This window comes from Antechinus flavipes, chromosome 4, assembly GCF_016432865.1.
Source record: "Antechinus flavipes isolate AdamAnt ecotype Samford, QLD, Australia chromosome 4, AdamAnt_v2, whole genome shotgun sequence".
NCBI lineage: Eukaryota > Metazoa > Chordata > Mammalia > Dasyuromorphia > Dasyuridae > Antechinus > Antechinus flavipes.
In genome coordinates, this window is record NC_067401.1 from 323,410,185 (window position 1) to 323,426,529 (window position 16,345).

Here is a 16,345-nt window from a genome sequence, read left to right on the forward strand (position 1 = left end):
CTGTGCTACAGACATACCCGCTGCCCAGTTTTCTGAGTCACCGAGCTATCCCCACCTGTCTCAGAGTTTAAGGAGCAACGACTACTCAGAATCAGACGTGCTCAGTAATTTCACCAAATGCTGTCATTAAATACTCATATATATAATTGTTATTCAGTTCAAAAGCTTGTTAACTTACATCAGACAGTGCAAAGGGGACTAGCTTTGGTTACAAAACATTTATCCATGTGAAAGAGATAAGCTAGGCACACAAATGCTTTAGAAAGCTTTTTCGGGATTCCATAATGGTACCTAGATCAATATTTGTCCACAGGCTAAGCAAGTTACTTATTAACAGATACTAAAATACCTTTCATAGAGCACAAAGTAAGAAAGATAATTTCTTCCACCTATTGGTTTGATCCCTCTGAGACAAATGTAACCTCCAATAGCATTATCAGAGGGAAAAACAATACCAGCAGAACAAGTGCTGGACAGAACCCCGTGGAACTGATACATGAATAGAAACTTACATGAAATCAAGAGTCTTATTTTTCTGTTCACTTAAAACAAACATCTCGAGAGTTGTGTAAGTGAGCAGCCCTTTCATAAACATAAGTGCTCTTGGATACATATTTATTCTATCTAGCTATTAAGTTTCCAGATAGTAAATTCTTCCTCTACTGCCATTTGGGCAAAAAAAGAAAGCTATAAATTGTATCATGGTGTAACTAGATGGCTCATATACTAAGCAATAAATGTATCAAATATAAGAACCCCAGCATTCAACCAGAAATATGCTTATTTAGGCATCTGAAATATTTCACATGGAAAATGAGGGTTATAATATTTTTGAGTTGACTCTCTTTTCAGAACTTCTAAAGAGAATTAGATTTACTGATCATGGGAATTAAGGGATATCTGGAAGAAAGAAGTAAAAGAGTTTGAGACTTAAGTCTTTGAAGGTTATACTCTTCTCATTGATTAATATAATCTGTTTCCATAGAAAGAGTTTATGAAGCAGGTCCAAACCAGTGGGGTGCTCATGGTTTTCTCTCAAGCTTGGATTGAAGAACTTTACCATCAGGTGCTTGATAGGAACATGCTTGGTGAAGCAGGTTATTGGGGAAGTCCTGAAGAGCACAGTCTGCCCCTCATCACTATGCTAACTGGTCAGTGATTCATTATATTTTGGGGGGTTCTTTTTGGTTGTTTTTTAGTACTCATTAGTGAGAGAATGCCTCCTTTTCAGAATTCATTACAAGGATCCTACAACTTTTCTAACAGATTTTTTAAAATCCACAGAATCTTAATATCGATACCTAAAAATATGACTACAATCAGTTGTTGGGTGATTCAAGGTCAATAGATTTTATGCACATGGAGTTTCACCAATATTCTGATTGTCAATGTTTCAGACTCCAATTAAGCATCCCTTTTGATTTCATTCCTGTTTCTGCTTCAGTTTAATAATGGTATCCACTATTCCCTATTAGGTAAGTCCTTCTTTGGCTCTTTATTGATGTAAAACCATTGATCTTATTTTAAAAGGAAGGTTAGTGTTCTTTGGGCACAAATCCCAGAATCATTCCAGGAAGCTCCATGCTCTAAGATTCTTCAGTACTCATGGGATTTCGACAGTAATGCTTAATGATTGAATAGCTAGCAGATTTCAATTATGTTTTCCATATCATTTAACCCTGTGGTTCTTAATTCTCTTCCCTGCTATACTTGCAATAATAATGGTTTATTATATAGGAAATTTTTGTATTATAAAGATTATTATAACTAATATTTGCATTATATAAATTTAACTTATATTTTTATTATACCTTATCTCTTTTTCTTGCTTTTTCCTTTATATTTTGGCAGTTTGTTCCAATTACTTAATTTATCACCCCAGACAAAACAACAATACCCTATCTCTATATTTTTATTATAAAGGTATGCTAAATACTTAATATCTTTGCCTTAAGTGTTTATAGTTTGGCAATTAATTGAAAGATTTTAAAATCCAAGTAATATCACTAGAAAGATGTATTTTATCATTTTATCACACACCTGCAGAGTCAGAATCAGCCCTGATTAAGAGCTAAAGTTCTTAGCTAAAAGATATATTTAAGGACATGTGATCAATTGCTTCTACTTGAATACTTTAAGTTAAAACTATTTAGTTATTGAGACTGCATATCCCCTTTTTAAATAGCTTTAGTTTATAGCTTATTTCTTATTTTGTTAAGCAAATGACTCAGTGATTCTAATTCTTCCTTGTAAAATTATATGGAAAAAAGTTTTATCATTCAGATATTTTAAGGCATATCTGATATTCTCACTAAGTTTTTCTTTTCTGGTATATATCCCCTCCATTCAGCTCCTCCTCCTTTGTTTTGAACACAATACTCATTATTACTTATTGGCTGTGAATGGTCAAATTTCTGAAGCCTGTTTCCTTCTCCATAAAATAAATAGGTTGGTTTAAATGTCTTCTAAAATCTCCTGCTCTAAATTTATGGTCCTGATCCTAACAATACTAAGTTCACATTAGGATTTTTTTGTTTATTTATTTATTTGTTAATTTTTATATGCTTATAATTTATTTGTGGTTGGCACACCATTCTGTTCTTGTATATTACATTTGCTGTCAATTAAAATGCATGAGTTGTTTTGCTTTTTTTTTTTCCTCATGTATTCATGCAGCTATGTTCTTCCTGTTCAACATTCCACAGTGGATTTTCTTTTTAATCTAAAGTCAGGATTTTATTTTCATTCTCTCTGGGCCTGAGTTTACTCACCAGTAAAATAAGGGGGTCAGACTAGATGGTCTCTAAGGCCTCTTTCAGCAAATAGTGTTTTTTTTGTTGACTTCTTTATGAACAAAGATTCATTTTCAGCATGTTTATTATCTATCTGTTTAATAAATGGTTTTAGAATTTTGTTGTGGATCAACATAAGGATCAGTTTATTATAAAGGGATTATACTGTTATCCCTTCAGTATCATGATTTTCCCTGTGGCAGTTTTGATATAATGAAGGTCAGCATAAGAAATTTAAAATTTATAAAGTTAGAGTTTTAAAATTTTAGAATTTCTTTTTCATACAGTATTTTCATTTAACACTTCATTTAACATATATTCTCTGACCAAATACTTAACCCAGATTTTACAATAAGATATTGTAAACATCTCATAAAAGAAAAAAGAAATAATTCAGACTTCTTTAGTATAAAAGGAGGGACAAAAAATTTTACACAAATTTTTCCAGATAAGGGGGAGGGGAACAAGATATTCTATGCCCCTAAATCCCTCCCCCATGTGGAAGGGATAATTGTAATTGCTTTAACTTACCTTCCTAAACTTTCCCCAAAATTTCTAGTCTCCTAAAATCTCTTTCATATTTCACAATTTCTCAAAGATGGCTTTTTCTAGTTTGATGATCAATATCCTGGGGTGTGAGTCATCCAGCCTAGAAGATAAAAATTCATTTAGATAATTTGAGTGCTTTCTTACTATCTTTTCAATTATCTTGTACCTCCATATCTTATGTATCATGATAGTTTTACTCTTTTCATTTTGGAGATTATTTTCCTTGACAGATAAGAGGAAAGCAAAATTAAATTTTTGATCAGTGTTGTCTTCTCAATGTTGACTGCTTGTATTATACTCCCTGGCTAAAGCATAGCACCTGTTCCTTCCTGGTTCTTTTTACCCAGAGCATAGATTTTAAAATTATTGTTATATTCTTTAGTATTTTTCACACACATTTACTAATTTTGACCTTAAGCCTTCCTCATACAGCTTATAGTTTTCTTTGGCTATACAGATGCAACTCCATCTCTTACCATTTCCTTCCATCTTTTTGCGTATGTCCTTTTAAAATTTGAAGTTAGCTTCAATAAGTGGATATTTGTTCAATATCATACAGTAAGACATTGAAATTATTGGGATTTGAAGAAAATGTCTTTTTATTATGCCATTTATCCTCCCATATTTCTACATTTTAGTGTTTGTTAAGTCTTTGATCATTTTCCACTCTTTAATCTTTTATGATAGCACTCATTGTGGAATGGAAACAAAGCCTTTAAGTAATGAGAAAATTTGGATTTGAATCCTACTTACTTCATTTTCTGCTGTGTGACCATGGACAGATTATGTGACTGCTCTAAATCTCAGTTGCTTCTTCTCTAAAATGGGAATAATAAGTAATACTTATAGTACTTATCTGATAGGTTTATTTTGAGGATCAATTAAGGTAAAATATGTCAAGCTCCATGTAAATGTTAAGATCCTATGTGCATGTCAAGTATTATTTACTTCTATATATCTACATATATAATTGTAATTAAGAAATAGATGGGGAAGGACTTTCTTTGCTTTCAAAGCTTATGTTCTTCCATGTGTGCTGATTCTATGTGGACAATAATTGGAACTGTGGTATTATTTCCTAAGAAAACCCCAGCAAATGAAGCAGTCATAGTGATGTGAGAATGTACTTCTTTCTTCTTTTTCCATTCAACTTTATTTTGCTCATCCTTTGAAGTAGGCTGGACATTGAACATAATTTTTCAGCCCTTTATAAAGAGGCTTATCTTGGTGTTGAATGGAGGATATTCTTGAGCTTCAACAGTCTGCATATTGGTTAGAAGAGTTCCTTACTTAGTGATTTAATTTTCAATCCTTTGAAGTGTGTTTATTTCTACTTAGTAAAAATAATTTTAAATTTCAAAAACAAAACACTTATGTTCTTTAAATATACACTGAAGACTTACATAATTTAGGGTGACTCTGAGAGAGTATCTAGTAGAATGTTATTGAGTTAGTTGAGCAGATATTGTCCAAGGGATGAGCATTGTTGCAGTGAATTAGTTTTGTGTCCAGCTTTGTTTTAATTCTATCTTAGTGGAAATATTTGAAAACAGATATGGGTTGTACACAGTAATAGCAACATTGTGTAATAATCAACCATGAAAAATTTAGCTCTTCTCAGCAATACAGTGATCTGAGACAGTTCCAATATATTTGTGATGGAAAATACCATCCACATCCAGAGAAAGAACTATGGAGACTCAATGTAAATTGAAGAATACTGTTTTCGAGTTTTGGTTTGGGGGGAACTTGGGGTGTTTTTCTTTCTCATAATTTTGGTTCTGATTTTCCTTTCACAACATGACTAATATAGAAATTAAAAATAAATAGACATGGAACAAGTCTGTTGATCCCTTTGTTTGTGAAGGAACTGTCTTTACTAAATCTCTAAACTAGCAGATTTCAGAGGGGAAAGCGGCATAAAAAATTGAAAGTTATCGTGATATAGAGGAAAAAATAATGAATCTGAAATCAGAGCACCTGGGTTCAAATTTTGGCTCTGCCAATAATTTCTTGTGTAGCTTTTGGCAAGTCAGTTAATCTGTTTGTATCTAAGTTTACTTATCCATAAAAGGAGGAGGTTGGATTAGCTGGCCTCTAAGTCCCCTTTTAGTTATGATCCTGTAATTTTAGGGCTCTAAAATGCAGGAGGATCTCAGTTTTAAATTTCTTACTGGATTCTAGTCTTTCCCTTTTTTTGGTGACTCATTAGTCCTTTTCCTACATTTGATTAATCAAGGAGTCTATTGCCAAGATCCAGATAAACTGTGGTTTTCACATCAGCCTCTAAATGTGGAGTCAGGAGTTAATGTAATCTGGTTAAGACACAGATGACCAGTTGGATAAAGAATTTAGCCTCATTTGGATTTTTCATATCATTTTCCTAAATCATTTCATAGTTTTAAAATGGTAGTTGTTAGAAATTGTCTTTGTGGTATAGGACTAAAATTAATGGTCAGATTTCCTAGTTTCTGGCCCACATATTCCTAATCCACTTCTATATAATACATTGAAGCCAAGTTTCTACTCAATCACCAGGTATAATAGTGAGAGAAATTTACCTTTCTTTTAAGGGTAGAGTCCAAAAGAAAACAAATTGGGGAAGGAGAAAGGAAGTATATGGGAAAAGAATAAACTCTATTCCTAAGACAATTTAAGTAAGTTCTTCTTTAAAGAAAGAGAACAGTGGCTTGGAGAATGTGTGTGCATGTGTATGGGTATATGTGTGAGTGTGTGTGTGTGTGTGTGTGTGTGTGTTCACTTTTGAATGGAGAAGCCAAATTTGAACTCCAGTAGAAGAAACAAGGATTCATTTCAAATGCCTAAAATATAAAAAGCCAAGAACATAGGTCTTAATGCTTTTTGGTTATAAAGATGAAAGATTTTGGGTTATATGTGATTTAGGATAAAGATGACCACAAAAATCCATGCTGGTGGAGAGATAGTTGACACAAAACTCTTCACTTTCCCTCACCTCCTATGGTGTGGTGTTTTTCTTCTTTAAAATAATAATGGTTCTCTCTGGGAGAAGGTTTGTCGGGGAGGTTTTCTGGAGGCAGCCTTAGTTTTAGTTAAAAGTAATAATCACCCAAATGCAGCCAGGTGCTAAAAGTTCTGCTCTTTTATTGTCTCCAACATAGCCTGGTTAGTTTTCTTAGAAGCCTATCTTTCTGCTTGGTTCCAAGAGCTCCCTCCAAATGTCTCCAAATCCAAAGGTTTGTCCTTCAGCCTCCAGTCAGCACCAAGGTGGAAGATGCAATGCATCTCTCTTGCCTGGGAGAGAAGGTTTGTGGGCTTCCTCCCAGAGTGCTCCTCTCTGACCCCTCACAATGTTCCGAAGTAATTCTAACTAATCCGAAGCTAAGAGCCTCTTTATATAATGATCTCCCAAAGGATGATTCCTCCTTCTGGAGGCAGGGATTAAGGGAGGTCTGAATTCGAATATCTCATACTAAACCCTGAAATCTCCCAAACGTGTGAACTCCATTGAGTAAAGGTGTGAACACAAGCATCGTTTCTCAGTTTCACTTAGTACCTTGTTTCTTCTGACCCATAACATCTCCTTGTAGGATTAGATCAATCATCCTGAACCATGCTAAATTAGATAATTATTGTCTCTATCAATTCTAATGACTTAACAGTTTGTAAAGATTCCAACACTATGGCTCCATGATTCTTCATTCTTTCTTATTCCTATATCAAGTCCTATTGATTCCATAGCTTTCATTTTTGATCCCTTTTCTCAACTCCCACAGCCACCCTGCTATTTCACGATTTTATCATGTCTCCACTAGACTTGTCTCAACTCTTTCCTTTCTTCCCATCCAGTCTTCACATAGTAGCCAAAATTATATTCCTGAAGCACAGGTTTGATTTGTTTACTTCCTTGTTTAAAAATCTCCATTGGTTCCCTCTTGATTTTTTTTATCATTGAAAGTCTTTTGCTGTCTGTTTCAGTCTACCATTTCAAGCTGATTATATCTTATTCTCCTTCACATACTCTGTGTTCTGGTCAAATTAGACTTTCTTTACACATGACTATCCATGTTTTAACTTCATACTTTTGTCAGACTCAGAGTATACTCTTTCCTTCTTTTTGTTTCCTGGAAACCCTAGTTTCCTTCAAAACTTAACTCAAGTGTCACAAAAAACTTTTCTTTATTACTAGTTGCTAGTCTTCCCCACTGTAATTTTAATTCATATCTAATATATATGTGTGTGCATATATATATATATGTATATATATACATATATATATATATGTACTATTTGTTTATTTGAGTATATGCTTTTTCATCCTAAAAAAATGACTTTTTTTGAGAGTAGGAACTAATTTTTCTTTTTCTCACTAGTGCCTTAAGCTATCACTGGCACATAGTAGGTTCTTTATAAATATTTGCTAATTTATTGAGATATTTATTGACTCATTAGTTGTCCTAATAAACTGTGAATCTCTGAGTTTGAATCATAGAATTTTCAAATGGGTATAGTAAAACCTGTGCTTTTTTTTCCTGAGGCAATTTGAGTAAAATGACTTGGCGAGGGTCACACACAGGTAGGAAGTGTTAAGTGTTTGAGGCCAGATTTGAACTCATGTCCTCCTAACTTCAGGGTTGATGCTCTATCCACTTCACTACCTAGGTGCCCCAGAACCTATGCTTTTAATGAAATTGCCAAATTGTTTTTATTTAAGGGTGAAAATACTAAGATTTCTGACTTTCTAATTGTATTCCTGTCCTATAAAAATGACATAAACTCTAATATTAGGACTTTTTGCAAATAAGAAAAAAAAATCTCACCAGAATACTAAGGAAATGCGGATATTGTTGGAACAAGAGACCATACATCCAAGTATATTCTTTTTTAAAGTAAAATTTGTATTCAGAGTATTGTATTTTTATATTATCTACATTTCCCAATGTATCCATCTGCTTTTCTCTCTTCCAGAGAGACATCCTTTGTATCTCTTTGAGTAAAAGAGTATCTGGATAAAGCATAGAAAAGAGAGGGAAAGAGTCAAATTTTCAAATTTAATCAAACATATCAGAAGTCTGAAATATGCATTGTTCTAAAACCCTTGTATCTTCTTATAGCTTTTCTTTAAGGCCAGAATTGGTTGGTTAATATATTTTTTAATGATCACTCTTGCAAACATTTTTAAATCTCAGTCTCTCTCTCTCTCTCTCTCTCTCTCTCTTTTCCTCTCTTTCTGTTTCTATTTCTCTGTCTGTCTATTCTCTGTCTATCTTTCTCCTGTATAACATCCTTTGACTAAAATGATTTGTTTGTCATGCTTAATGCCATGATCCTTTTTTTTTTGGTAGATATTGATGGCTTGGAGAGCAGTGCTATAGGTGGCCAACTGATGGCATCAGCTTCTACAGAGTCTCCTCTCACCCAGAACCAGAGAACAGATGATTCCATAGTGGCAGGTAATGACTTGAATCATGGAAATATGTATATATGAGTACTTTTTATATGTATTTAGCAGTCAAAACCTTTTTTTTTTGCTAATGTATTGTATACTGTAATCTCACCATTATTAAGAGGATGATTTGCCATACCATTAGGGAGGTTATTTAGAAAGTTTCAACAATTCAATCAGTCAGCAAAATTTCTTATTTACAAACAAGTCAAATATAATCAATTATCATAGAATGAGCTCAGTTTCTTATGATAAAACTAGATAAAGTTTTTTATAATACAATAATACAAAGAACTGTATGCTACTCTTATGCCATAACATATATTTAATTCTGTTAAGCACTTTTTTTCTCTGAAAAGTGATGCATGGTATTTTGCCTTCTAGGTGTTGCTTTTGCCCGTTATATTTTGATTGGCTGCTGGAAGAATTTGATTGATACTTTATCTACACCCTTAACTGGTCGCATGGCTGGAAGCTCCAAAGGACTGGCATTCATTCTGGGTGCTGAGGGAATCAAAGAACAGAACCAGAAAGAACGAGATTCCATCTGCATGAGTCTTGATGGACTGAGGAAAGCAGCTCGACTGAGCTGTGCTTTAGGTACTGACCAAGAATTGAATCTCAGTACCATTTGGAGTGATGTGTAAACCTTGGTAGAAATAACACTGGTGGGAATAAGGGTCCTTGAAAGAGATGATCTCTTCTTTAAATAAGATGTGGGTGGAAGAACACATTACATTTGGGAAATAACTGATCCCTTCTCTCTGAAGGAGTGGCTGCTAATTGTGCATCAGCACTTGCTCAGATGGCTGCTGCATCTTGTGTACAGGAAGAGAAAGAGGAAAGGGAAGTTCAAGAACCCAGTGATGCTATAACCCAAGGTAACATCCGACGGGTCATACTGTGTGTGTGTGTGTGTGTGTGTGTGTGTGTGTGTGTGTGTGTGTGTGTGTTAGATGGTGGTACAGTGTGTAGATATATTTGTTATATGCATACAATTCAAGTATTACATATATGTAAAATGTATGTAAGTATACTCAAAAGACAACATGTTGGTATGTTGGGAAGAATGCATAGAGAGTCAGGAAGATATGAGTTAACTCTGGCATATGCTATCTGAATGACCATGAAAAAGGCATATAATTTCAGTGCCTCCAGATCACGCTAAGATTTTAAGTTACTGACAGTTGCTGTTCTGGATTGCTGGAGGGAGTTTCTTACACTGATAAAGTCATAAATAAAAAGAACTCACATTCAAATAGTCCTTGGAAGTTTAATGAAAATTCTCTTAATATAAATAGCATTATTTCCATCTTTCAAATATGGAAACTGAGGCTTTGAGAGGTGAAATCATTTGGTAAAATTATTATTATAGCAGAGATTTGAACCCCAGTCTCTTATCTGTATATACCATGCTAGCTATGTATACAGCAAGGATATAAATATATACTTGCACATAAATGTATTTTTTTAACCTAGTTCAGTAGTTTCTAGAGGAAAATTCCTTTAGAAGAGCAAACATCAATTATTCTGTAACTTATAGTCTTAGGGAATTACCTGGAGTATAAAAACATCACTTGCTTAGAATCTGATTGGAAACTCCCAATTCTTCCTGTCTCTGAGACCAGTTCTAAGTTTTCAGTCCCTTAGTCCATCTCACCTCCCTCCCTCTCTCTCTCTCTCTCTCGATATGTATCTATGTATGTAATGTATATCCATACACATAAAAAACATGTGTATCTATACATATCTGTTTATACACATATATAATATATGTGTATATATATATATATATATATGTTCTATGTGTGTGTGTGTCTATAGACCTATAGATTTATATGAAATAACTGCCCCCTTATTTGTGAAGGAGTTTCTGTAACTGTGCATCGGTACTTACTAATATGATTGCTACATTTTCTGTGTAATAATGTGTTCCAAAGAGCAATATGTTCCAGAGGAGCTCAGGATGAAGTCCAGAGTGACATACCCTAAAAACCTGAGCTTAAACATAAATGAAAAAAAATTGATAATCCATAATAAAGAGGCATTTGAAATTTTCTTAGAAGAAAAGCCAGACCTTAAGAGACTAGTTGCTTTTCAAATACCCTAGGTAAAAGAAATACACACACACATATACAAATATTCAGTTAGAGAATGGTGGCATGTGTGTGTGTGTGTGTGTGTGTGTGTGTGTGTGTGTGTGAGAGAGAGAGAGAGAGAGAGAGAGAGAGAGAGAGAGAGAAAGAGAGAGAGAGGCCAATTAGAACCACAAATTCTTTTTTTAAGTGAGTCACTGTTAAGAATGTTTCAAAAGTTTTCTTAGGATATAAGAAAAAAAAAAACAGCCATTGGAGACCTCAAAAATTATAATTGGCAGCATCTGTATAAACCCTATAGGATACCACTAACAAATTTTATTTCATCCCCTTGTGCTCAGAGCATTTATTCTGTCCATTAGCCTTTAGAGCATACTGGGAGGCCACTAAATTTTCGCCTTTTTATAACATGAGAAAGGTCATACTGGGATAGAGAATCACCCCTCATAAAAATGGAAAGTTGAGAAAAAAGGAGAGAAAACAGGGTTCATATTTTAGCAGTTAAGATAAAACATAATTAAAGATATTTTAACCATAGGCACTGAGAGAAAAAAAGCTTTGGGTCATATGGAATTCTTAAGCAAGGAAGATGTGATAATATATGAAAAGTACTTTCCAAATCTTAAATAAATGTCAGCTATTGTGCATACAAATTCTAAGTTGCTGGTATTAAAATCAGTGGAAGCATTATTGGATCTGGACCTGGGCCAGGATACCTGAGTTCTAATCTGAGCTCTGTGTTAATTTACTGCATGATTATGGTTAATCTCTCTGGGTTTTCTTCCTCAGTTCTTAAATATTTGTTCACTCCTTTCTTGCACAATAAGAAAGTGGAGCTAGAGAGTCTAAAGTCCTTTCTAGCTCTAATATTCTAAGATCTGATACTCTCTATAATATGTTTTGTCCTGCCATACATATACTTCCTTTTTAATTGTATGCTTTTTCTTTCTTTTTCCCTTCTTAGCCTGCTTTTCTCTGTTAATTTTTCAAAATATGTTTTTCTTATACAGTGAAACAAAAAGTGGAACAGAAACTGGAGCAGATTGGGAAGGTTCAGGGAGTATGGCTGCATACAGCCCATGTTTTGTGCATGGATGCCATCCTCAATGTGGGCCTGGAAATGGGAAGCCATAATCAGGATTGTTGGCCACATGTGTTCAGGTATGGAATAGCAGTCATCCTTTTTCTTGTATGAGTGCCAAATTTGCATTGAATTATGGCTCGAAGGACACCCCTTTAGACTTTAGTAGTGAGTATCTAATTTAGACCATAATCATAACTGGAAGGTCATCTAATCAAAAAGGAGGGAAAGAGAGATGGAGAAGAAAGCTATAATTGAATATGTATATTGGAGAGATATGAATTGAATTTAGGAATCTTGACTTCTATTTAAAGTTAAAATGACAAAGTAGATGTGTTATATTCAAAGACCAAAAATCAACTTCTGAAGGAGAAGATAGGGAAAATTAGTCTGTGCAACTATAATCAATTAAGCATTTTTTTAAAAGTTCCCACCATCTGCAATTGTGTGTGTGTGTGCGTGCATTTTAAATCAAGGGTGATACTGTAATGAATGGTGAAAAAATGGGATATTAACATTTATAAATGGTGAGGTAACATTTCACTGTTCAGAATTCTAGGTAAATACCCTGTAGAATATGCTCTATTTGGGATTCTATAATTAAACACATCCATGGTAAATTTGAAGACTCAGTAGAGAAAGTGATTAAAAAGTTAGAAGAAATAGGATGAACATGCAAGGAAGGAAATTAACCAACCCAGAAAAGAGAAAGTTAGACTTCTAATAGTCTTCAATTACATGATGAGTTTTATTATGGAAATTTGTAACCAACTGTTCTCTAGTTCTTCTGTGAAGAGACTTCAGTTTCCCATAAAGTGTTTACTGAATGCATTCCCTGGCATGGAGAGTGATGAGATATTGGAATGTGTTTTGGGAAAAAATTCATCTTAGATCAAGGGATCCAAGTTATTAATTTGTGTTTATTCCCTTCACCAATTTTACTGATGCTGATCATAACTCACTCATGCTTTTGAAGATAGCTATTTTGGGTTGTTGTGGCCAAAAAAGGTTATTTTTGTAGCCTCTTCTTTTGAAAACAAGTCTCTCTGTCTATAGTAAGATAGCAGCCATATAGGACAGTACCTGGCGCATAGCAGGCAGTAGTAGTCTTTGGTGACTGATTAAATAATAGAGAATATTTGCCAGATTCATATTCAAAGCCTTTTCCTGAACTCCATTATCATAGCCTTCTGGTATCCAGGGTTATCTTTATGCCACTATTAGCCATCAGAAGAGTTCAATAGGGTATACTCTCATGTAAGGAGGGTGATTTTTATTCTTGCCTAATGGTAGAAGGATAATCTTCTTAAATAATCCTTAAAACCCTCCTACCTCTTAGATTCTATTGGGGGGGAAATCAATTTCAGAACACAAGGGAAAAATTAGAGATTGAATAAGATGTTTTGGAACTTTTCCCAGTGTTTAAAATGATTGTCCTAGCCAAATCAATGAACATTTATTTTTTTCCCCAAATTTATTTTATTTGAAGAAACAAATAAGCAAAAAGAAAAAACAAAAAGCAATACAAAACAAAAGAGAACATTATAATGTACCCAACAGAACATCAGGGAGGATTCAAAATATATAACAATACCAGTTTAAAATGTATATCTGTATTATTAGAAGAAATTATATTCATGAGTGTCTGTCTTTTCTTTACTTCCTTATAAATTGTTCTTTTGTGCATCTTATTTACTTTATTCTTTTCCCCTCCTTTTATCTCCCCACCCCCAAGCAGACTAATTTAGAAAGATATATACATAAACATGCATATATATGCACATAAGACACACATATCTCCTTTTCATCTCCATCACCACCAAGCAAGTTATAGGTAAGAATGTGTGTGTGTATATATGTGTGTGTGTATAGACTCACACACATATATTCCCCACATCTACACATGTGTTTCCTATCTCTGATGACTCTTTCATTAAATTCTGCTCTATAACTTGGCTTACTATTACTTAACTTACTCCCCTCCCAGGGGTTCCCCCTTGTATTCTTCCTTCACTCTTTGCTTCCCTATTTACCTATCTTGCCTCCCCTTATTACTGTATAGATTTTAGAGCGTTCTATATCTCTCTATATATGTAGTATTGCCCATTAAATCCATTCCTGATGTGAGTAGATTTTCAGAACTATGAACCCTCCTCCCCCCTCTAATGCCTCTGTATCTATTCTTCCTCTGCACCTTATTTGTATAAGATGATTACTATTTTTACTTTTACTCTGCCAGTATTTCTTTTGAGCTTACTCTATTGTTGATGTAAAACTTAAACATAAAGTATACATTTCCCATGTAGAAAAAAATATAAACAATTTGTCTATGTTTAAACAGTTTGTACATGTTGAGTTCCTTAAAATTGTTCTTTGATATCAGCTTTTAGATGTTAAATTTTCTGTTAAGTTCAGATTTGATTGATAGAAAGTCCTAAAAATTTGCAAGTTTATTGAATGTCCATTTTTTCTCGTTGAAAATTATAGATGATTTTACTGGATATGATATTTTTGGCCATAGGCCTAGTTCTTTTGCTTGTTTGTAGATATGATTCCAAGACCAGCAGTCTTTTATTGTAGTTGCTGATAAGTCTTGTACAATTCTAATTGTAGCTCCAGCATATTTGAGTTTTTTTCCTTGTTTCTTGAAAAATTTTTTCTTTGGTTTGGGGGTTTCAAAAAATTGGCAATAATATTCCTATGTGTTTTCCACAAAGTATCTCTTTGAGGTGGTGATTGGTAGATTTTTTTTTTTAATTTCTACTTTCCCCTCATGTTCTATCACTCCAGGACAATTTTCTGTGATTATTTCCTACATTATTATGTCAAGGTTCTCTTTTGGGTCACAATTTTTTTGGCAATCCAATTATTCTTATTTTTTCTCTGCTTGATCTGTTCTCTAGATCTGTTGTTTTTCTTATGAGTTGTTTCACATTCTGTTCTATTTTCTCATTCTTTATAATCTGTTTTCTTATTTGTTGGTTTTTCATAGCTTCACTGGCTTCTCCTTGCCCAAATTCTAATTTTCAAAGATTTATTTTCATCTTTGAGACTCTGTACCTCCTTTTCTAATTGGTTAAATTTTTAAAATAATCTTCTTGTTTTTCTTGGATGGTTTTAATTTTTTTGTTTAGTTTTTTCCAATGTCTATTTGATTTTTTTAAATTCTTTTTTGAGTTCTATAAATTCTCTCTGGGCAGGGAACCATTTGGGATAGAAGCTTTTTTTTTTTTTTACTAACATGTCCTCCTCTGAAGATGAATCCTAGTCTTCCCTGTTCCCATAATATGTTTCAATTCAAAAAAGAATGTTCTTTCTTATTTGCCAGTTTTTTTTTTGTTTAGTTTTTTTCAATGTCTATTTGATTTTTTTAAATTCTTTTTTGAGTTCTATAAATTCTCTCTGGGCAGGGAACCATTTGGGATAGAAACTTTTTTTTTTTTTTACTAACATGTCCTCCTCTGAAGATGAATCCTAGTCGTCCCTGTTCCCATAATATGTTTCAATTTAAGAAAGAATGTTCTTTCTTATTTGCCAGTTTTTTTTTAAATTAGAGGTATTAGTGCAAAAAAAAAAAGTTAGTGGGGGGATGATGCCTTAAGCTTCCTTTCAGCTCCCTACTCTGACCAGGAACCCCAAACCAAAAGTTCCACCCTCCTGCAAGTGCCCACAGCCAGCAGTGCCCCTATTCCGCTGTTTCTATACTCACCAGGAACTGATTCTTTCTCACCCAGGACTGAGTATTAGCAGCATAGCTGGGCCTGGCCTTCCCAATAAGCCAGGATTCACTTTGTCTCTAAACTCAAACCCCCAACTTGACAAACAGTCCTCAAGGACTCTGTCATTTCTGCTAAGGCTTCAGTCACAATCAGCTAGTCCAAAGGGTCCCTACTTGATATTTCTGCAGAGCTAGACTGGAGATATTTGCACTTCAGACAGGCCTTTCTTTAGATCTTATTGCATTGTATCAGAAGGACTCCTGTTTTGTCTCAAGTCTTCTTGGTTTTTCACCAGTCTATGTTCACCCTGAGGTGCAAATTTGTTCTATTTGTGGGAGAAATCTAGAGAGCTTGAAATTTACCAATCTACTCCACCATCTTCCCAGAATCCTCCTCCAATGAACATTTATTAAGAGCCTACTATATACCAAAAATTGTTCTAAGGACTAGAATACCTCCCCCCAAAAGGCAGAAAAAAAGCACACAACATGTACATACACACACACACACACACACACACACACACACACAATCAAACCAGTTCCTTGCTTTCAAGGACATAATCTAATGGTAAAGACAATATACAAACACCAAGGTAAAAACAAGATATAGACATGACAAACCCAAGGTAATTTTGGAAGGAAAGCACTAGATAAGGAGAATCAAGAAATTAAATAAGATGT

General features: G+C 34.0%; 1 protein-coding gene across 1 annotated transcript in view; it reads left to right on the plus strand.

The window, feature by feature from the left end:
* Positions 1 to 16,345, plus strand: part of ARFGEF3 (ARFGEF family member 3) — a 95,346-nt gene that overhangs the window by 24,063 nt on the left and 54,938 nt on the right. The window contains exons 6-10 of the mRNA XM_051996739.1: positions 986 to 1,151; positions 8,666 to 8,773; positions 9,151 to 9,366; positions 9,537 to 9,647; positions 11,873 to 12,023. Of these exons, the coding sequence (XP_051852699.1) occupies positions 986 to 1,151; positions 8,666 to 8,773; positions 9,151 to 9,366; positions 9,537 to 9,647; positions 11,873 to 12,023 (752 nt within the window). The remainder of the gene's footprint in view (positions 1 to 985; positions 1,152 to 8,665; positions 8,774 to 9,150; positions 9,367 to 9,536; positions 9,648 to 11,872; positions 12,024 to 16,345) is intronic.